The following is a 22,091-nucleotide window of genomic DNA, read 5'->3' as shown; positions in this document are numbered from 1 at the left end:
TGGCCCAATGAGGCTCAGCATGAGCAGGGTGAGAGGGTGGAGCAGGTCCCACCCCTCCGCAAGCGGCGACGGCGCTCGCGTTGCCTGAATGAAGGGGCCCGGGGGCTCTGCCTCCGTCCGCCGCGCCTCAGCGGGACCGGAGGCAGCCACTGCTTGAACCCGGGCTGAAGGGCCTGGGGCCGTCTTCCTGCCGCTTCCCGACAACTCGGCGTCCTATCGCCACTTGGAGGGGAGTGGGGTGGTGCTGCCCCTTCCCCGGGCAGGGCCTGTGGGCCGCGCCCCGCCGCCGCCGCCGCCGCCACCCCTCCCCCCGGCCGGCCGGCCTCCCTGGGCCGCACCCCGCCTCCCCTCCCTCCGCAGCACAGCCTAGTCGAGCCGGGAGAAGGGGAATGGGCGGTCCCGGCCCTTAGCCCCCGGCTGCGGCTGCCGCTCCTCCTCCTGGGTCCCAGCGTCTCGGTGGCCTCCGCCCGATGCTGGCGGAGCTGGCTGGGGTCTCCGCGGTGTTGTGAGCGTTACGGCCGTCCCGTAGTCGCCATGTCCGGCGTGGTGCGCACCCTGAGCCGCTGCTTGCTGCCAGCCGAGGCCACGGGCCGCGCCGGGGAGCAGCCGCGGCGGGAGGGCAAGGAGCGGAGCCGCGATGCGGAGCGGGAGGCGCGGCGGCGGAGCCGGGAGATCGACGCGATGCTGGCCCGGGAGAGGCGGGCTGTCCGCCGCCTGGTCAAGATCCTGCTGCTGGGTGCCGGCGAGAGCGGCAAGTCTACTTTCCTCAAGCAGATGCGAATCATCCACGGCCGCGAGTTCGACCAGAAGGCGCTGCTGGAGTTCCGGGCCACCATCTACGAGAACATCCTCAAGGTGAGGGGCGGGAGGGGGCCCGGGTTGGGGTGGGGGAGTGGCGGCTTCAGCCGCCTTCGCGCAGAGCAGTCCGTGGATGGAGGCCGGCGCCGGCACATCCCGGAGTTCGGGCCGTGCCTGGAGTCGCCGTCGGAAAAGGATGTGAGTTGGGCCGGGCGGCGGCGGCTGCCCCCCCGGGTCTCTCCGCCCGCACCTTTCGGATGCTCCCGCACTTCGGGGACGAAGTTTCTGCGGTGCAGGTGTTTCGGGAGACGGGTATCTTTTGTGCGGGCTACGGCAGGCGAGGCTCTGCGGGCTTCCAGTGTTATCCATCAGAAGGCCTCGATGAAAAAAAAGCTCAGAGGAAACTTCCCTGCAAAGGGGATTGAGAAAAGCTTTGTGGAAACGCAGAGGAAAGAGGATATAGGTGTGGCCTGCGCTCTGGAAAAAAAACATTATGAGAGCATCCTCGAAGTCTGAATCGGAGAAACTTAAGCATTTGAAGAAACAAGGAGGAATTTCCATGCCATTGTCAAGTGTCCTGAAGTCTGCGTACGTCGAGATGCGAAAAAAATAGGTCCTTGTATAGATACTGTGGCTGTGGGTGATTGTTACTTGGGGTACATCTTTGGAAATGGGGGGACCCTTGGGCCTTAGAGTTGGGTGGTGTGGGATGTGATTAAGCAGAGTGCTGTAATGGAAATAACTTTGGGTTTGTACTTATGCAAAAAGGTTTTGTTCAGTACGTACACAGGCTTTATGGTGCTGGTAGTATGTTTCTGTAGTGACTGGAGAGCATAAAGGCTACTGGTGGAGCCTACAGGTACAGCATTTGGCCTACAGACAAGGAAAATCAACCTTGACAAATACTCTTTCTTTCTGGGAAGCAAGCTTTGAGGCTCTGTGCAGGTAGAAGTGATCATATTTCAGAGAATACATAAAGATGAATGACAGGCCCACTTAAGAACATGTATCTCTTCATAATCTTTCAGTGGAAGAACTGTTGCTTTCTTGCCTATGTTTTCCTGAAAGACTGTCTCCATTATAATACAGGCATGGGTTTGTGAGAAGAATAAAGGGAACTGTGCAAATTAAGGATAACAGGAGAGAGTTACTTCTGAATTTTCAGATTGGCTTTTTAAATGGAAGCTTTATATGCACTTAAGTGCATCCATGCAATGACTCTTGTTTGTAAGAATGCCACTGTTCCTTGAAGGGCTTTTGCTTCTGTTAGTGAACAAGAAAATTGTTGACTAATATTTTTTTTTCATCTGTTTTCAGGACTGCAAGAGCCCATTAACTGCAAGAGAGTTGAAGCTCAGAAGCTTCTCTTTAATTGTAGTTACATGAGCAAAAAGAGTGTTCTGAATTTATCTGTATGCTAGAAATAAGGACTCAGATTTTTGAGGTCTTAATGCTTATTTTGACACTGCCAGTGATTTGTTACAGCTACTGTTTTAAAGTAGTAGCAGTGGCTTTTAAGGAAACTGTGAAAATGGAAGGAATCTGAGACTCATTCCTCTTTAAGTTGTCTAAGTAATACTAACTATCATAAGATGTCATATTCTGTGTATGCAGAAGGTATAGAGCTTTAAGCAGTAAAACTTGGTATGCTTTTGAAAGGCAAGTGAGCATCTCCATCTTGTACTAGGGGAGGCAGAGTTATGTACTTGAAGCACTTGTCTGCTGGATGACTTTGGGCAAGTGTGCAGAACCTAGAGTAGAATTCAGGTCCTCAAGATAACAATCAGGTATTTTGATTTCAAGACCAGTAGTTAACAACACTTCATGGGCTGTTGTCAGTTGAACACGTTTTTAAGCCTCCTAATCATCAAAGTAAACTTGGGAAATGGTTTTAAATCAAGTTAATATGATTCAAGAGATTGTCCTTTTGGTCTTGTAGCCCATGATGTGGGGGTGTTAGGTTAGGCTACCCTTCTGGGTACACAGGCCACATTTATCTAACTGTTCTTTCTTTTATTTCTTCGGATGACAGAGATGGCTCTTGTATAGAAGAACACAATTTGCTCTTTACTCATAGCTTATGAGGAATGGCTTGGGGGGATGATCACTATGGCAAGAGTATGCAGAAGGAGAGAGCAAACTAGGGGGAACTAAATGAGGTCTCTGGTGAGAAGGAGTTCTGAAACTGGAGCATGAGAAGGCAGTAGAAGTCCTGTTGGCATTTTGCTTGTCTGAAAGAAACACCTTGACCTTCTGCCATAATCATCAAGCAGAAATCAAACGCCAAGACAGAATTACAGGGCTTTCAAAACAAGGTGATGTTCAGTGCATTATTTTAGAGTAACTGTCTTAATACTTCCTCGTATTAAACTTAATTCTATGGATAACCATAAAATTTTTCAAGTAAACATGTTTTGCTTCTTTGATGCTATGATTTGTCAAGTGAATCTAATTGCTGTCTTTCTGTAGTCTTTAGTCTACAGTTATTTTTCCCTTTTTCAGGAAATTCAGACTAGGATGTTCACCTGTTAGGACTAAAACAAGTGAGCATTACCATGTATCAAAAGAAAAGATAAAAGATGAATTTTCATAATATGATGTGGACACTGAATTGAAAATGATCTCCCATATAGCACAGAAATCTCTTTGACGTCAGGAAGTACAGCTGCAGCAACCTTAGCCCCTTTTTCCACACAGTTCTCAGCATGGTCAAACAATGGTTCTGTTAAGCTTCCACAACACTGAGATCTGAGTTAGCAATGCAGTGTAAATCTCTGGGATTAAATGGTCAATTTTCATTTTCCAACCATGACTAAACTCCTCTCTGAAGGAGGAGGATTACTGCTCCCTCAGTAGTGCTTGATAATTCTAGAGTACTTATTGCAGTAGCATTTAGGCAGTCTGTACAGTTTATGGAGAATGAAGGAACTGCTTCAGGGAACAGAACCTGAAACCTCTTTGAAAATAGCAGTGGCAAGTAGGAATTGACATTAGTGTCAGCTTCCACTTTGAGTTTTCAGCTTTGTGCTTTTCTCATATCATCTTAATGCTGAGTTCTTTCCTTACCCTGTTCTCTCTGCTTCACATCCCCCACTTCAGGAAACCCTAGTTAGAAACAAAATGCTGAAATGAAATAAATCTGTGATACAGGATTTACTTTTCCATTTCGTCCAGGTGATGGTTCAGGACCTTGCTAGCTTTTTCTGGCATTTGTGGGACAGTCTTCAAATACATTAGTTTTACTTTGGTTTAAGGTAAATAGTCATTGGTTAACTAGGGTTTTGCTTGTTAATCGAGGCTGAGTTTCAAAGTAACTTTCTGGAACTTTTTGATGATAGAAGTGAAAAGCAGCAGTGTTAATGTTCTGGTATGAGTACACAGGCTTCATGACTTGAGCACACCCACCTGGAGAAGGGAAGTGGATAGGATAGGGCCTGCTGCTGCACATGAATTTTAAGGTGAATCTTGGATATATAGAGTAACTTGGAAAAGTTTTGTGTACTTAAGTTTCAAATCTGGTGGTGGTGTTACATGAGTGTTTTGATGCCTTCCAACTGTAGCTGAAGGAATTTTTTTATACCTTCCAAAACAAATGGGTTAGCCTTGTTACTTCACTTGCTTCCTTTGATAACAGTTAAGGAGCTTAGATACTTGATGAATCATGGCTCTGATGTTCCTTGTCTAAATGTTTTTTGTTTTAAGTATGAGAATATCATGCTGCTTGAAAAAACCCAGCTTAACTGCATAAGAAAAATACTCATCTACAAGCACCAGAGTGGTACTTGCACCAGCTTGTTTGAGAGATTTCAATCTCAGACAAAAAAAAAAAAACGACGACACCTTTTAGAAGCCTGAAGTATAATCTGATGAGGTTTTTGGTAATACTGTTTTCTGTGTTGAAAATGAGAAGACCAGTTCAATGTTTCAGTACATCTGTGAGTGTTTTCTTATGTGTGGCTTGAATTGTAATGATTGACTAAGGAATTGAAAAGCTTGGAGTTGCAGAGGAAGGAGCTACTCAGGAAATGATGTGTAACTTTGTGGGCTTTGAGTGGGAGAAAAAACAACCAAAGATTTTGAGCATGGAAACTCCTGGAGGGTATAGTTTTGGGACTCTGGAGTTGTTGCAAGACGCATTGGTATACCTGAGAGCATTTTCTCCTTGACAGCTTGGAAATGAGTGAGAGGAAAGCAGTCAAAATGAGCATCCATTTTAAGAAGAACTTCAGACTTCCGCAATCATTACTAGACTTAGGCTGTGGCTGCTGCTTGGTGGTTGCAGGTTCTCTGTGTACCTTGAATGGGCTTATGTTGTGTTTATGGTCTCTGATTATCACGGTGGTTTGTACCTTGTGTGGTTGTAAAGCAAAATAAGAAAATTTGCTTGAAATTTGCAGGTTTCAGTCCAGTACAAACTCTGGGAAGTGGGAAAAGAATATTTCTCAGTTTAATTGGGAGCTACACTTGGAGTTACCAAGTTACCTAGTCATTTGTAATGCAAGCCTATAGCTTCTAATAGCCTACAAATGAGGGGGGAATACATCTTTCTATTGTATGTACTCTACTGACTATTTAAATGGATCTGACTCCTCATTTCCGTGGATTTACATGCAAATATATTTGGTAAAGTATTAGGAGGTGATAATGGTAACACTCCATCTGTTACTTCAGAGATGGGCTATTGCTGTACTTGAATAGTTGGTTACAGGACAGTGACAATCTCATTTCTGCTGGGACAGCTTTTGAAAGGAATGAGGAGGAGAACACTCTGTAGGAAGTGTGGTGAATTAGGAGTTTTTCCATTAAATTTAACATACAAGCGTTAAAGTACCATAATAGAACTGGTATTTAAATCTGGTTATCTTTGCTTTGTGTTTTTACCATGAGTGGTTATTTGAATATGAAAAATAATATTAATAAAATTATGTAGAAAAGAAAAAAAACCCACCTCTGAGCCTTGTTAGTCTTCCTGTTCCAGGTTTATTTAATCAATAAATCTCTTACTGACTTCCAGTTGATGTATTTTCTTCATCTTAAATATAAATTGTCAGCTCTGGTGGTCTCTTTGAATTTGAAGTGTCTCTTGTTTGGGCAAGGAGAGAGCAATCTGTCTTTGTCGTAGTGGACAGTGCAAGAGGAGTAATGGTCAATAGTAAGTAATAAATATTCATTGTTGTTCCAAAATAGAGCTTACATTGCTCTTGTGATGTAGTCATTAGTATTGCAGAACAGGAGTTAGTGCCTGGAGACTGCAGACACATACTTTGATGTTTTCCAGACAAAAATTTAGTCACTTGAGTGACTAAATTTGGGAGCTTACATTATATTCAGTTGGTTCAGTATCCATATATTTTTATAATAAACTTGGAAACAGTTTTGGCAAAGAAAGGAGTAAAATTGTGCTTCGAACAATGTTTACAAGAAAACTTGGAGCAAGCTAGTATGCATTGTTTGAAAAAGTAAGTTCAGGAAAAACAGGAGAAACACATACTTACATGTTGGGTTTTTCATGTTTGGGGCAGAGCTGGTTTTACTGGTCTTGTCTTGACGTTGAAGACCCCTCACTCTATCCCCTCTTCTGCCTAAGCACATCTGTTCATCTGCTGGCACTCTGGCAGTATATGTATGAGGACAGCATGTCAGGATCTTGCCTAACCTGATGAGGGGATACTTCTGGAATTACAGATGCTGCTTCATTGCAAGCATGAACTAATTATGATCTAGCTATTAGTGTGATGGTCTCAGGCAAAGGACAAACCTGCTAATGTCATTCTGGAAACATTAACTTTTTTTAAGGTCCTTCATGAGTTGTCACTTCTGAGGTTATCATCTCTCAACTTTGTGCCTAGTGCAAGTAAAGCTTGCCGTGAGAGGAGTTTTCTTCTGCTGCATTTATCATCATTTTGCTGGATTCAGTCAAAGACTCTTTTCAGAGTTTCCAGACAAGCAGACATCCCTGCTGCTCCCAGTTCAGAGATTCAGTGGCTAATCCAAATGTTTCTTAATGTTTGTGTTCCTGTGGACTAAGTAAATGACACTTCCCCTTTGTTCCCATTTTTCACTTGTGTGTTGTGCTGGAAGGTAGGTCATCTTTACTGTTTACCCTCCTCTCACCTGGGTGGTACTGGAATACATGAGTGGTGAAAATATGTGCATAACCAGTGAGCCTTTTTGTTGTCAGACTGGGTTAACTGGTGCTGCTCCTACCCTTGAGTCTTTCTCACCTTACAGCAAACTAATACAGGCAGTGGAAGCCAATTTTTTTAAAATAAATGGCTAGGGTTTTGGTGATGTTTGCTCACTGGGATGGCTTGTAGACTCAGACAACTGAAAACTCATCAGACAGAGGATGGAACCGCACTGCCAGGAGAGATGCCCTTTTTGATAGTGCCCAGTTGTTAGACTGCTCTGTAATGTGAAACCTTATCCTTAATGACATTGGCATCTTTGCTACTGCTTGGCTGTAACGTTCCAAGGACACAGATCGAATACAAACACCATTAATGCTTTTATGACGCGCTGTAGAAATCGGATTGTCTTGCAATCCCTCTGTTGGTAGTAGATCACCTTCTCCCCGCTGCACCAGACAGAAGTTTTAAAAAGTGCACGTGACTGTATTTGCAAACACTGAAAAATTTACTTTTAAAAACTGTCTTTGCAAATGTCTTTTTTAGAAGGTTAAGAGAGGTTTTCTAAAAATACATGCAGGCTACATTTTATCATCTTTCTTTAGTTGCCAGTAAGTTCTTCTGCTGAGAAGTCCAGTCCCATCTATGGCTGTGATTAATTTTTCTCCCTCTTTATTGGCACCAGTGATCATGGAGCTGTTGCCAGTTTTTGGTACAGTTAAACTTGCTAGTCTAGCTGACCTGTGTTCATAGAGGTGCATCACTTTGCACTAGCATAAAGGGTGCATTAGAAATACCTTGTTGAGGTGGGAGCACTCCTTTTGGCATCAGTTCAGATTTATCTTGGTCTCTGTTAATTATGATCCCCAGACTTTGCCAGCTCCTTGTCGACAACAATGAGGAAAAGCACACTGTAGGAAATGGGTTTGGATTTCCCTGCAGTGTTCACATTGGTTTACAGCTATAGGAGAAGACAGTGTTGGCTGTTAGCTGTGACTTGGACCCTCCTGATTAAGTATTCAACAGTAATTTCTGTAAGTGGTATAGATGCTGGAGATGTAGGGTTTTGTATAAGGCTGAGCAGTATATTGGTGGTAAAAGCTTTAAAAAGTCAGTGCTGCAGTATTTCATGTAAAACATTTCCTCTGCTGACTGATCTCATACCCAGTAGTAGTTCCCTAAAATTATTTTGAGAAAATGCACTGTAGGACACTTTCCTGTTTGTATACAAACTCTTAAGTGGTTTTGCAAGTTCTCTCTAGACACTTGACTAAAATAATCAAATATTTTGATCACTTGACTGTTGGTTTGTGCATGGAAGAACCTGCCCTTGCTTATAAGTGAATGCTGTTTCCATTGTGTTTGGTGCTTCACCAAAGCAGCATGTTCACTGGGCCTCTGAGTTAGTCCATCTGGCAAAATGTGTGAGATTTAAAGTATAACAAATCCTTCAAGTACTGGAGTATGTGAAAAATTTAAAATGTCAATGTCATGTTTTATGTAGAAGTGTCATTACTGATGGAAGATTGTTAAATCAAGCTGCTGTTGAAGTACTACAGCACTTCTTTTCATGTATTGGCAAGCATCACTGGCTTCAAGTGACGTTAGCTGGTGACAGCCTTTCTAATAATTCCTGCAAATTATTACTTAAAAATGTAAGGCAACCTGGATTGTTTTTCAAAGTTAGAATGCTTTCAAAAGTAAAGGAGGAAAAATACACTTGAGGCAGCCCTAGTAATGAGCATTTGTGCAAATGCTCATAAACCCTTTATACTGCTGGTGAGCAGAAAACACTCTGCTTCGTGCCTGGCAGCTGTCCTCTGTCAGGACAAGCAGCTAGTGCTTTGTCTGACATGAAAAAAAGCCACAACCAAAAATGGTACAAGAACAGCGCAATGTGATACTTCGGTGTACTCTTCTAGTTATTGGCTGCCTTTGGTTTCGGAAACTTTTTGAGCCAGGAGTTGCATCTGGAATGTAATTGAATAGTCCTCTTTGGACCTTTCTTCCATCAATTTGACTTGATTGCTTTTCGAGTCCATTTATACTTTTGGCTAACATCCTATGTAAATGAGTTTGTCTTACTGAGAGGTAAGGTACAGGAAAATCCCTCCTTTGAGTTTAGCCTTTAGTTTGATGACTGTGTTCTGTACTATTCATACTTGTGTGGCAAGGGATGGGGAAAAGAAGGGCTTTTTCTACTCCCATTCTCCAAGTGGTTTGTAATTTCTGTAGATTTCTAATATATCATGCCTTAGTCACCTTTTTTTTTTCCCAATCTGTGGATTTCTAGATTTAGTATTTTCTTCTGTTAAGATACAATACTTGAGTTAGCTCACATGTCACACTCTTGTACCTTTTCTTGTTCTGTCCTATCTCCATTCAGGTTTTGTGCATGCCAGGGCTTTATACAATTATTTGAATATGCTAAAAATTATTATTAAATTAGTGGAACAGGGAACTTCCTATTTTCCCACATTTAACCTGTACTTCCAATATGCTCCTGTTTTGCCATTTTCTAATGCCTGACACTATCCTTATGTGTCAATGTTAGTGCTTTCCTCTTGTGCTTATTCTGTGTTGTGCTTTGATTGCATCACAAAAGTTTTAGATCAGTTGAATCGTTCAGAAGTTTATTTCTTATCAAAAGTTGTTGCCTCTTTTTTTTTTTTTCCCATCTTCCAAATCTGAAAACAGAATGCTAGTTGGCAGTATTCAGTCTTCTGAATGAGAGAGTGAAATGCCATTTCCTATAGTAGTAGAAATTAAGAAAAACTGTCACAGTGCTGTTGGGAAGGTTTACTGTGAAATGAGCCTTGCTGTGAAAGTAGTCTGAGTTATTCTAATCTTCATTATTACAACTCAGAAGTGTTGTACTTACGGTAAAACTTAGAGGTTTTTTGGTGTTTGTGCCAATGGCATCTGAGTCTGAATTCAGTTTTCATAAATATTTTTTATTTAGTCAATCAATTGAATTTCTGGGAATCTAGATTTAATCTTCTAAATTAAATCTTGACCTCTGGGCATATGAAATTTTAAGCAGTTTTCTCAACAGATAAAAGTGACTCTCTGGCCATCTCTCATGATGGTCTTTTTGGAAGAAAGAGGCAGGCAAAGTGTAAGAAGGGACCTTTCTTATGGTAACTTGGTCTGCAGAGTAATGGGGCAGGGATTATCAAATGCTCTTTGTGGCTGCAGAAAATAGTTGTTACCAGTAACTCTGAAATGTGAGAATAGCAAATACACGGGATCTAAATTTGGCATTTTCTCTGTTTCTCCTCGTCTTTCTGACATCTGTTTGCGTCGTTTATAGAACTGTTTGGTGGAGATGGAGAAATGTTAAGTTTAGATTCACTTTACTGGAGATCTTGCTGAGTCACAAATAGTTTTAACCGCTAAGCCCTGGGGCGAAGAAACACTGCCTGCTTTGCTCGTTGTGTAAAGCTTTTACTCCTGATGTGTTTTAGGTGTATGTATCTCAAAGCTGGTGTGTCCTACAAATTCTGGTTGGTGGTGTTTTGTTTCGGTTTTTTTTTTTTGAGCAGTGCTGTTCCTGTGGGTATGCATAGGACAGCATTCCTGTTAATCCATCTCCTATTTCTGATGTTTCTCATTCAGTTTTAAAACTGACCTTCTCTGTATGTCTGGTTCGTCAGTGCTAGTGGTGATGTTTCACATCAGAATGTCACGTTGTCCCAGATCGGGCTCTGTGTGTGATTTGATGGTAACAGTTTTTCTCTGAAACTGAGGAAGGTGCTGATGCTATGTGCTCCCATGGGTGACCTTATAGTAGTTAAGGCACTCACATAGGGTCTGTGAGGTCGACGTTTAGTGCCCTCTCATGCCCCAGGGAGAGTTAAACCTGCATTTTCAAGGGGCAGCAGCCAGCAGATAAGTGACTATTCTGGGACTGGAGCAGTCTCTGTGCCCTTGATTGAAACTGTTCTGTGGTTTTCTCCAAACAAATGGTGGAACTTTCCTTAACAACAGTCTCTAGAGATTCTTTGTGTATCTCCTGTGGGAGCAGGAAAAGTCAGTGACAGTGTGGGGGAGTATGGTCTGAGCCTGAGGTTTTGGTGCTGGACCAACAGGAATCATGCAATCTTGCCAGCTCTCTGAAGGGACTGTGGTAGTGGTGAGGTGGGTAAGGGTTAAACCAGTCCCAAAGCAGTAAGATAGAAAAGCTGGAGCTGAGATGGTTGCAGAGAGCTGGAGCCAAAGCAGGTGAAAGGTCAGAGCTGGCCTGTGTGGGCTGGGAGCTGTGTCCCGGGGAGACTGGAGAGATGGTGATCACTGGCTGACACACAGCACTGGTTAACTGTTTCTGTTCACAAACACTTCTCACTGAATAGAAGTAAGCCTGGCATTCAATACCTAGAAACGGTGATGTCCCACCCATCTTGGTGACCACAGTGCTTGGAAAAAAAAAATTGGTCTTCAAGTTCTTGACTTGGAGTAAGGGGGGAGCTGACACTGGCTTTGAACTACACTCAGGATGGTATTCTGCACAAGTGTCTTTAGTTCATGAGACATCATGCAAGCATTTGTAATTCAGAGGCAGAACCTTTTAAGTGTTTTGGTTTTGTTTTTTTCTTCATGCCTGCCTTTGTTAACTCCACTCAAATAATGCAGATCTGAACACTTGTGTTAATAAGGGGATAAACTGTAACTAGGAATGAGAGTTGGCTTTGGTCTGTATGATATAGTTACTAGATAGTTATGTCTGGAATTTAAAGCAGCAGTTTGTAAATATATTCAGTTTTAGTCTTTTCATGGTATTGTGGAGATTATATTCTCAACTTTATGATTCTCTAGTGATTGTTACTTTCTCTTTATAAATATTTACATTTTTGGGAAGCTCCACTTCAGGAACACTGTGGCATAGTGACAACCATGATGCTTTGCTTTGATTTCCTATTCTGTGACACTAAGTTGCTTCTCACTTCCCTCTCCAATCTTTATTTCCATTGGGAACGTTACTGTTCTGGTTGTGTAGTGCTGCTAAAAGGCTGCAGAGGTGAAAGGTTCAAGTGTTAAGAAAACATGTGCAGTCCTGATATCTTAAAGTATGCAAAAATTAGACCCATAATGTGGAGGCTCATGTGAATAACTCTGGAAACAGAACTTCGGTTTTGTTCTTTTTTTAAAGTCTGGTTTCATAAACTGTAAAACCAAAAGAACAACACAATGAGAAAAGTGGTTTAATATAATCCACAGGTTTTACTTGTGAATTAGATGGTACTTGAGATGCTATACCAGAATTAAAATATCTCCTACTATGGAGAAATAACTATTGACCAACTGAAGCTAGTTTATAGGGGTGTAGTTCATCAAAACTGAAGTTTCAAGGTTGCTTAACCTCAGGTGTTTGACTCGGTGCCACGAATATGAAATTGTTTCCATTAAAACTGCAGTAAGTTTTAGATCTAAGCAGTCTTGGTAATCCTGGGTTGAATTTGAGAACTGCATGGCTTTCCTTCCAGATTTTCTTCCACAATTAGAGTACCAAAACCGGCCTGTCATGACTTCTTAGCAAGCGTATGGCAAGTTTGAAAAATGAGCTGATACTGATGGAAAACTGCACCTGATTTACTCTGCTTAGTAGCTTGGCATTTATGCAGTGTCCTCAGTCTGCTTGCTCCTGGGCTTTCCTGTTGGAGGTAACCATGTGCGTGAAAGCATCTCAGCAGAAGATCCTCAATTGCAGCAGACTTTGAAGAAACATATGAAGTTGGATAGCTGTATCTTGTAGCATCTAAGTAGATCATGTCCAAATTGTGCTTTACAGCAGTACACTTTTTGGATCTTGCTAGTTTGGTATGCTGTATTTTTTTTTACCCAAAAGCTTAACTAGTTGGAGGATGCATACAGCACTGGAAGTTGCTGAGTTCCCTCATTTCGGGTGCTCAATATATTTTGCTTCACCAGAATACACAGTACGTTCTTTCAACGATACTTTTTAGTGCTCTCCTGATCTCCTGCTGCTTGAGGAAAAACTACTCTGGCCTTTTTTAGTATCTAAAATCCAAATGCAAGGATGGAAGAGTACAGTTTCATGCATGGTGTTACTTTTAAAACTACAGCTGTGAGGATCATAAGTTCCAAGACACTTTCCTTACACATTCGGTGTTTACTTTTATTATCTATTGGTAGTATTGCTTGTTGCAACTAGCTGTTGCTGATAGTATTTTTTCTACACAGAAAAATACATTGTGGCTGAGTTGCTTACAGAAGCAAGCTCTTCCTATCTTATTTCTGTCAGAGATGTTGCAATAAACGATGTTTATTATTCTTTGAGTTCAGTCTCAACAGAATAGTTTAAAAAAAAAAAATTCTTCAAGTACCTCCTGAGTCCAGATTGTTCTTTTACACTTTAATCTTTTTATCACTGACTTTCTTATCTGAACTGTTCTTTAGGGCTGCAGGGTTCTGGTTGATGCACGGGACAAACTGGGGATCCCTTGGCAATACACCGAGAATGAGAAGCATGGAATGTTTTTGATGGCTTTTGAAAACAAAGCTGGAATGCCCATAGAGCCTGCCACCTTCCAGCTGTATGTGCCTGCGCTGGGCGCACTGTGGAGGGATTCGGGAATCAAGGAAGCCTTCAGCCGTCGCAGCGAGTATCAGCTGGTGAGTATGTTCTTCTCTGTGGTGGGAGGAAAGCAGTTCCCTGCTGTATAAATCTCTCTTCAGTTGAAAGATTGCTTGCTACGTGCAAGGTTTAGCCATCCTATGAGCTGTTTGTAGTAAAGCTGTAAATCCAAGCACTTCAGCAGCAGAAGCAAGTGATAATTGGAGCCAAACTTGAAAAACTACATGGCAGTAAGAGGGAGTGGAAAAGTGCACATGACTGGACAAACTGGAAGAGCAAGAGGAACCAAAAAAGGCAGGAATTGGTTGAACTAAAAATATTTTAGCAGCTCAGTAGGTCTGTTCATAGTAGGTCACTGATGAAGGCACACTTAATTTGTAACTTTCCAGTTCTGCCAGCTTGTACTATATTGATACTGGCAAACTATTCCTGCATGCAGATCTTTTGAAGTGAATGCAACACCCATTCCTGCTGCTGCTATTTGACTGTTTCTTTTCATCCTGACGTCTGCAAGTGAAGCTTGGATAAGCAGCTGAAAGATGACAGTGAGCATAAAAATGTGCTATCTTCCTTGCTTTCTTGTTACTTGGTTTTCATATTCTTGTGCCAAAATAGTTGCATTTCTGGTATGGAATATGTTTCTGACAGCTGTTAATAATCCACTCCTTTTTCTTCCCATGTGCAAGCTGGAGGTGCTTTCCCCCTCCCCCCCTCTTTCTTCCCTGTTTGGTGAAACAAGGTCATGATCAGTGCAAGTTATTACTGCTGTTAGTAGTTCTTGGAAAATTCTATGGGATGATTTCCTACTTGTTCTAATAAATGTATATGTATGATTAACATGAATTATGCATCATTCTGCAGGTAGAATTCTTTGGGTTTGGATGTTGTGTCTCCAAATTGCATTCAGCTTTTTACTTTTGGAAAAGAGAGACACAGTTAAAGGTGAAATTCTTCAAGCCTGGATGTTTTCAGTGTTTAATAGAAGGGCTAGGTAGAGAACAGAAAAACGGCTTTCTGTAGTCTCTTATAAAGGAACTCGGTACAGCTAAAGGAAAACCAGAGAATTTGAATGAAATCCTCATTTGTTTCCTCAAGCAGCTCCTCTACACAGGTTCTCTAGTGTCTAATACTGTAGTTAAACTCGTGTTACAGCCCTTAGGTACTCATCTGTCTCCACTAATAAGATGTCTATTTGAGTCTTGTTGCGTATCCTTGAAATCTGTCTCTGAAGTATCTTGAGACTGCTAAATGGCTAAAGAATAAATAAAGTAGCTAGGTAAAACTGTCACAGGATGATTGTATAAACCTCATTTCCTTAGGCTAAAAATGGAACCATTTCCCATTTGACAGCACTGGGGATGGGTGGGAGGATGTGCAGGGGGGAGAGATTAATTGTTCCATAATTTCTAGCGTCAGTAGACACAAAGATTTTTGCTGTTCTAAGCACTGCTTAAATGTACAATCAAGAGATGGTTCATGCCACAGGGAGCCTGAATTTAACATGAGACTAAGAGAATCCAGTACAGTAAGCAGTAATTGCATCAGCAGCCTGTTAAAAATTATTGTGTGGGGTGTTGTTTCTTTTTTATTTTTTCAGTTCGTTGGGGTTTTTTTGTTTGTTTGCTTTTTTTCCTGAGAAATGCTATGATCAAGCACGGGGTTTGCTTTTTAGGGGGAAATTCAGTTTGGGGTCATGTGGGAGGTTCATTCTTGTACCGGTTAGCAATAAAATTGCATCAAACTGGAAAAAGAAGTCCCAATTTGTTGAATAAATAGCATTCCAAGGCTAGTCAGCCTACCTCTGCATTCTCTGGCTTTGAGCATTAAACAGGAAATACCAAAAAATAAAAAAGCCTCACAAAATCCAAGCATGCAGGCACGCAAGTGATCATTTAATATGCTGTCATCCTCAGCATCATGGTATAGTTCCTTTGTGCATCTTTTTGGGTGGCAGCCATATAACCTGTTTAATGTTACTAGGGCAACTGGAACTGTTGTAGGCACCAGAACTGTTAACTTGTGAGCAGTGTCACTCAGTCCTGCTACATGCATCTGTGGCACCACCTCCTTGAAAATCCTGGGTGCTAGTATTTTACTATGCAGGCTGCATCGCCAAGAGATGAAGTACCTCAGCTGCAAATAAAAGGCTTACAAGTTTTCAATAGATTGTTCTCAAGGATACAAATGCTGCTTCTAGATTGATCACCAAACAAGTTATTAACACCTAACAAGTTGAACAAGTTTCCATGCCTCCCTTCTAGGTTCAGCAGAAATTTTATTCCCTGAATACATGGGGATTAGCAGCAGTGCAATGCCTTTAAATAAAAAATAAATAACATTTTTTAAAAGCTTAAAACTTGCATAACTTTGTAAAGAAAGCTGGTGGTTTGTGGAGGTGCCTTATTTATAATTGCATCTGATGTGTATAAACCAATGCCTTAATTTAGTTTAAACTCTTTCTGGATATAGACTCGTGTAAATAAACAGAAGCCTGATATAGCAGACTCCTGAGAAAATAAATCTTTTTCTCAACTAGTTTCAACTAAGGCTAAAGAAAACCTCTGCATCATCACTTCCTTTCTGATTTCATGTAAGTCAGCTATTAAATGAAATACGCTTGTTTTGAACTGAATTTATTATCATTATGTTGCTTTATAAATTATTACTTTTTTTTTTCTAATTTAATGTAAATAATTTTAAATCATTACCAATATTTTGAGCCTTTACACTACTGGGAGATTTCTGATTAGTTCTCAGCAATGTTTGGAATAACAATCTTGCTTACCACCTGCATTTGCTTTGTCGTGGTTTTACAATCAATTGCACGTTGGCTTTACTATTATTATTCTGGCTTCTAAGCAATAGGATTATACTGGTCCACCTCTGAATTCTATTTCTTCAGGAAGTTGTGTGACTGTTTAAAAACTAAAAGTAAAATGTGTTGGTTGGTGGGTTAACTAGAGCTGCAAATTGCAGTGTGCAGGTGTCTTCCTATGGGCACTGAGCTTAATAACTGACTGGGCAGTAACAGACTTGCTGAAAGAAAATGGCCCTGACCATAACCCTGTACAGTATGAAAGCTTCACTGGGACCAGAGAAGCTGCCTCTAGGCATCTGAGTGTTTTCTGCTTCGTATTCAGTGCCTGGAAGCGCTGGCAGTAAATCCCTGTCTGGGTCTTTGAGCGTTTCAGAAGTGAGTGGGTGGATTCTACAATAGCAGGGTACTTTTTTGCCCTTTTTTTTCCCTTCACCGTCTTTCTTAAAGCAGACCAACCAATTTCACTTTTTCACAAGCATCAGCCTCTCGTTCTTTCCCCGCTTCAGCTTGTCTCCACCGACCCAAGTTCCTCTGTTCCTTGTATGCAAGCCAAGTAGTTCGGGGACAAAAGCTTCATTGTATGTTTGGTTACATTGTCACATCTCTGTCCTCGTTTTTTAACTACTAGGATAGGAATTCCGTTGTAATCAGTATGTGATTCTTCTCTCTTCTCCCTTGCCCTCATTATCCTACCCCATTTTCTGTCTGTATGGTAGAAAGGAGTACATTGATCATGTCTCTCAGTGTCCTGTAACATTTGTTCTTCTGACATTGCCCGTGGTAGTTAGGGCAACTAAGTGTTAATTCCTCACTACCAGCAGGTGGAGACAAATTCTGTTTGGAATAGCTTCTTGGGGAGAGGACCTTTGGGACTTTGATTTTGTTTTAGCTTAAAGGATGGAAGCTTTGTCAGTTAAAGCCTAGTGACAATTATTTGGGTGTATTTATGAGTTCAGGTATCTGCAAGATTTTTGCACCATGAAATGGTGTTTCCTTTTATGTCATAAACCATAAGGACTGAGGCCAAGAAAGGAATTGCTTTGGTCAGGTGGTTTCTGTTTTGTTGAGGTCTGTTTTTCCCTCCTAGATCTCTAGTGGGAGAGCCATTCTCTTTTATTTTAATGTGTCTAGAACAAAGTCTAAAGTGGGATTAGGTGGTACTTTGACTTCTTGCAGCTTGGCATGCTTCATGTTATTGTGGGTGAAGATGGGACAAATAGGGCTTGTTGGGCAAGAAAATGATGCTTTTGTCATGGTCAGGACAGACTTTATATTGTATGCTAGTGCTGTTAACAGAGCTGGAGCTAACAATGAGCAGATCTGCAAAGGCTGTCATCTGGCTTCATCAGTGCTTAAGCCAAAATTGACATTGTTGTATCAGGATTTTTAAACATGCACAGTGTGGGTTTGGATTTGTTTTTAAATTTCCATCCTAACTACTCTTAGTCAAAGCAGTATCTTCGAGTGATTTTTGCTGTTTTTCTTCAAAACACCAAGTTTTATAGCCTGCAACTATGTATTTCAAGAGCTCTTGAACTTCTGTGGTGCAAGTCATGTAATTCATCTCTTCAGGATTGATGGGGCTGTTTCATCTGAACTCCAAAGCCTATTTGCAGTTAAGGCAACTGTGCAGAGTTGCTCACAGCTGGACTAACTTCTGACTTTTGCTTTTGGCTACCCACCATTCTTGATACAGGAAAGAGCATGGCCATCCAGGGAGGCTGCAAAAGACATCTGGTTTAGTGCAGTTATTCTTGAAATACAGAATATATTAATGGAATATCAATTTAATTATTGTTATTGATGCATTATTAGTATGGTTCACTGCACTGTCAAAATAATTTGTAATGTTTTAATAGCTCCTTTAAAAAATTTAAGTATCAGCATTAATGGTAAGTAGTGGCTCCTGAGAGGGAATAAGGGGATTGCAAGTACAGACAAAAATTTACTACTGTGTCCATAGCTATTTTTAGCTCTCTGCACAGGGAATTGTATGGAACACTTCCAGTAATACTTCAAATACTAAGAGCCTCTGAAGCCTTGGATGTGGGAAGACTCTGGAAAATGTTTTAAAGACCCTTTCTTTTATATCAGTTTACCACTTTCTGGTGTTTTGAGGTGTGGGGGTTTTGGGGGATATTTTTAATAAGACAAGTCACTCCCCTATGAATTAACCATTGTGGTTTTTTGGTTGGTTGGTTTTGTTGTTTTTTTTTTTTTTTTCATCCAAGCAGACACTTGAATTGAATCAAAATGGTTAAATTGTGCCTGCCAGAACAGACAGCGAGCTGGAAGTGTCCTTGTGTTAGTATCGTTTTGGTTTTGGGTTTTCGTCATGCAAGGTGCTGAAGGCTTCAGAGCCTCATAGGCAAGCAGCTGTGGATTTTAGGCAGTGTGGAGGTGAGACATGAGTCTTTCACACCAAGTCATGTTTGCAAGTGGACTTAACTCTTGCTTGAATGTCTTTATTTTGGTGTGGAAATACTGGATATGACAGTAATGTAAGAGGGTCAGGAGTTGGGCTATCTACCAGCTGCTGTAGCATATGGGGGTTGTGTGGCAGCATTTGAATGCCTCTAGAAGCCAAGTGAATTGAGAGGTTGGGCAGCAGAGCATTGACTTGACGTGACAAGTAGATGACTTTTAAAGTCTGCACGAGTGGGCTCTATTTTGTCAGTATTCTTCAGTGCACTCCAATAGCGATTTCTTGAATCCTGAAGTAAAAAGTTTCCAGCTGATCATTTGTCTTTCAAATGCAAGAGAAAAGAGTTATCCTTAAAAGCATGTTTCTAAGCTTTTTACTCTTCTTTCAGTGTGTGCCGTAGCATTGAAATGCAGGAGTGCTTGTGCCTAGTATCGACATAATGCACTTGCTAATGCACTTCCCCTTGAGGAAATCATGGCAGCTAAGCTCCAGCCTGTACAACTGGCCATGGCATAAAAATGAGCTCTTCTTTTTGCAAACTACTGTTTGAATGAGCTTACACAAGGGACTATGTATGTTGCTTTTTCTGTAAGGATGACTTTCTTTTTTTTTCCCAGAGCTGCAAAACTTTTATATTCCATCCATGAAATCCATTGGGGCTTGACCAATGCTGGTGAGATGTACAAAGGAAATAGCCACAATGTTCAAAGTGCCAGCATGGGAAATCTTCTTGCCGTTTAATTTCTGTAATTGGGACTAGGCAGCAACTCTTTGCCAAATTACTGTTGAGCTTTTTTTGGGTATTCCTAACTTGCCGAACTACTGTGAAATGAAACTATTACTAGGGAAGTTATGTGGATTTTTTTTCTTTGATACATCTGGATGGGATGTACCACTCTGACCCAGAATATTTGTTAAAAAACAAATGGATTGACAGTGGTGCCACAAGCCAGCAACTCATGATTGCTGTTGCTGAGCCTGGATAATTTATAATTGCGTGGTGGTAGTTCTGAGAGTCAGATATGCCAACTATTAGCTGTGTATAGTAAATAGGCCTGTTTGAATTTAGCTCCTGCACTTGAGTGATACTGCTATATAACCAAAGCCTTCCCTTAGATTTAAGTAGAATATTGCAAAGTATCATGGCTGGTCTGTAGTAGGAAGGAAGAGGAGTTGGAGTCCCTGGCTTCTGATCCTGTCTCTTAAGACCAAATAGGAAAAGAGAAATCTGATCTAAGGTTTCAAGTAAGAACTCTCAAACACAAGTGGCGTTTTTTTAAAGGAGGTGGGAGTTAGTGAGTTATAGTTTGGGTTTTATTAAAAATTGAGAAGTAACATAAAGCAAAATGCAGCTGGAAACCTTTGCATAAAATTCTGTGGATATTGGCTAATAGTGTAGAATTTGTCAGTTTGCATCTAGGGAAGCTAAATGCTCAGTCTCATGTTATTTGCAGTATTCTAAAAATAAATGCTTAAATGAGATGTTAATGGGCCAGCTGCCACTAGAACTCCTTGAGCAGTACAATGTTTGGCTATGCCAGCACTAGTGTGTCTTGACAGTCACCAAGATTCAAAATCAGGACTACGCTGGAGGAGAAGGTAGAGTTGAGGATGCTTTTATAATGCATTGTCTGTCACCTACACCAAGGAATGCTTCACTTGATAGTCTCAGTTTTGCTTTAAGTGCCACTGAGCAAGAAGTAAGATGAACTTTCATTTAAAGTAGGCTGGATTCAAAACCATGTAGAGAATCAAGGGTCATAAATCATTTTACGCCGCAAATCATTTTGAATTCTAGCAAAATCCACTTGTGCAATATCTCTTCTCAGTGACAAAAGCTGTTCTCTCATGCAGAGCCATCCATAGACAGCTTTGTGATAGGTAAAATAGTTATTAGCTCTTCTTACATACTTTCTATTATTGGAGAGAAATAAGATTCAGAAAGGTCATGAATTTATAACCTTTTCCAAACAGTGCAAATGGAAAAGTGTTAGAGACTAGCAATTTATTACAGTACCTACCTGAAGTCTTGACCAAGTATTAAAGCCCTCTGTACTAAATGCTCTGTGGAAAAATAAGAGGATTCCTGCCATGACTTTCTCCTGGGCTTAAGTTATGACAAAATGCAGCAGCTGGATGAAATGTAGCCTGCATGGAATTGGGAGGGTAATTTGGAAAGTAATGAGCAGATCATACATAATAAATAAGTGGATAACAAGAAATTGATATGCCTACCATATAGGAACTGAAATGGACATGAACACTAAGGGCTGTGCTACTGGCTGTTCTACGACTCTGTATAGTCAATTCCTGGCACTCAAATTTTTTAAAGATGGAAGAATTGTAAAGATCAAAAACTCAGGGCAAAATTACCTCTGAAGGCTGTAAAACGTACAGTGCATTAATACACTTCACTAATGCCCTGCTGTCTATGGGTGCCAAAAGGTTGAAATTCAGACTTTGTGTGGTCCTGCTTTTTAACTTTTAGGTTCCTGGAGGTAGATTAAAAAGCCTTGTGTTTTTGTGGTACTGTGTAAGGCTGCCTGTAGGAGTTTTTGCTGTTGGCTCTTGGATGCCAGTAAATCTTCAGTGTATTTTTGGTGTGGTGAAGGTGAATGAGAGAAGTAACTTCATAGGTACTGCTCCCATGCTGAAAATTCATTACAGAAATTTACATTTTGCCTGATGATTGCCATTTTTCTGTGTGAAAGATTTTTTTTTTTTTGCACTTGTATTTTATTAAGAACAAATACTTTGTTGTCTGTACCTCTTAGTAATTGAGCCATCAGAGAACTGTCTGGCTGTCCCAAGAGATTTACAGAATCAATATTGTGCTTATCCTTACCCTTCTCTGTATGCATGTGGTAGCAGTTACAGTTTGATGTCTTACCTTCAGCAATAGCCCTGAAACACAAAATCTCATGTTCTTACACTGGAAACTTTTGGCTCCCAACTCTTCAGAGTAATGCCACCCTGATTCTGGAAAGCAGCTTTAATTTTATTATGCATAAAATAATTAGAAAAAATACTCAGTATGTCTGTCTTTGCAGAATTGTTGTTCTAAGCCCTAATTAGTGCTACTCTAAATCTTTCAGGACTGTATTGAATATAAGGATTTGTTCAGAGCAAGTACAGCTGTAATTAATCTTTGCATTCCCATCAAGAAATGCTGGCACATGCTGTGAGAAACAAGGAAGGAAACTTTCAGTGCAGGCTGTCTGAGCCAGTACCCAACTGCTGCTAAAAACCACTGGAGTAATCTCTTTATCCTTTTCTGTGTGCAGGAAAGTTCTGGGCAGAGACAAAGCCAACCTAGTGAGCAGCCTT

The 22,091-nt window shown here is 41.0% G+C and overlaps 1 protein-coding gene across 2 annotated transcripts in view; it reads left to right on the top strand.

The window, feature by feature from the left end:
* Window positions 1-534: 534 nt before the first annotated feature.
* The window catches only part of GNA12 (G protein subunit alpha 12), a 37,246-nt gene continuing 15,689 nt past the window's right edge, over window positions 535-22,091 (top strand). For both annotated transcript variants that reach the window (XM_054391371.1, XM_054391370.1), the window contains exons 1-2: window positions 535-855; window positions 13,344-13,559. In XM_054391371.1, coding sequence (XP_054247346.1) covers window positions 535-855; window positions 13,344-13,559 — 537 coding nt within the window. The remainder of the gene's footprint in view (window positions 856-13,343; window positions 13,560-22,091) is intronic.

The sequence above is a fragment of the Indicator indicator genome, chromosome 22 (assembly GCF_027791375.1).
Source record: "Indicator indicator isolate 239-I01 chromosome 22, UM_Iind_1.1, whole genome shotgun sequence".
In the NCBI taxonomy this organism is placed as follows: Eukaryota; Metazoa; Chordata; class Aves; order Piciformes; family Indicatoridae; genus Indicator; species Indicator indicator.
The sequence above is the reverse complement of the archived record's forward strand: the minus strand, read 5'-3'. Positions and strand labels throughout refer to the sequence as shown.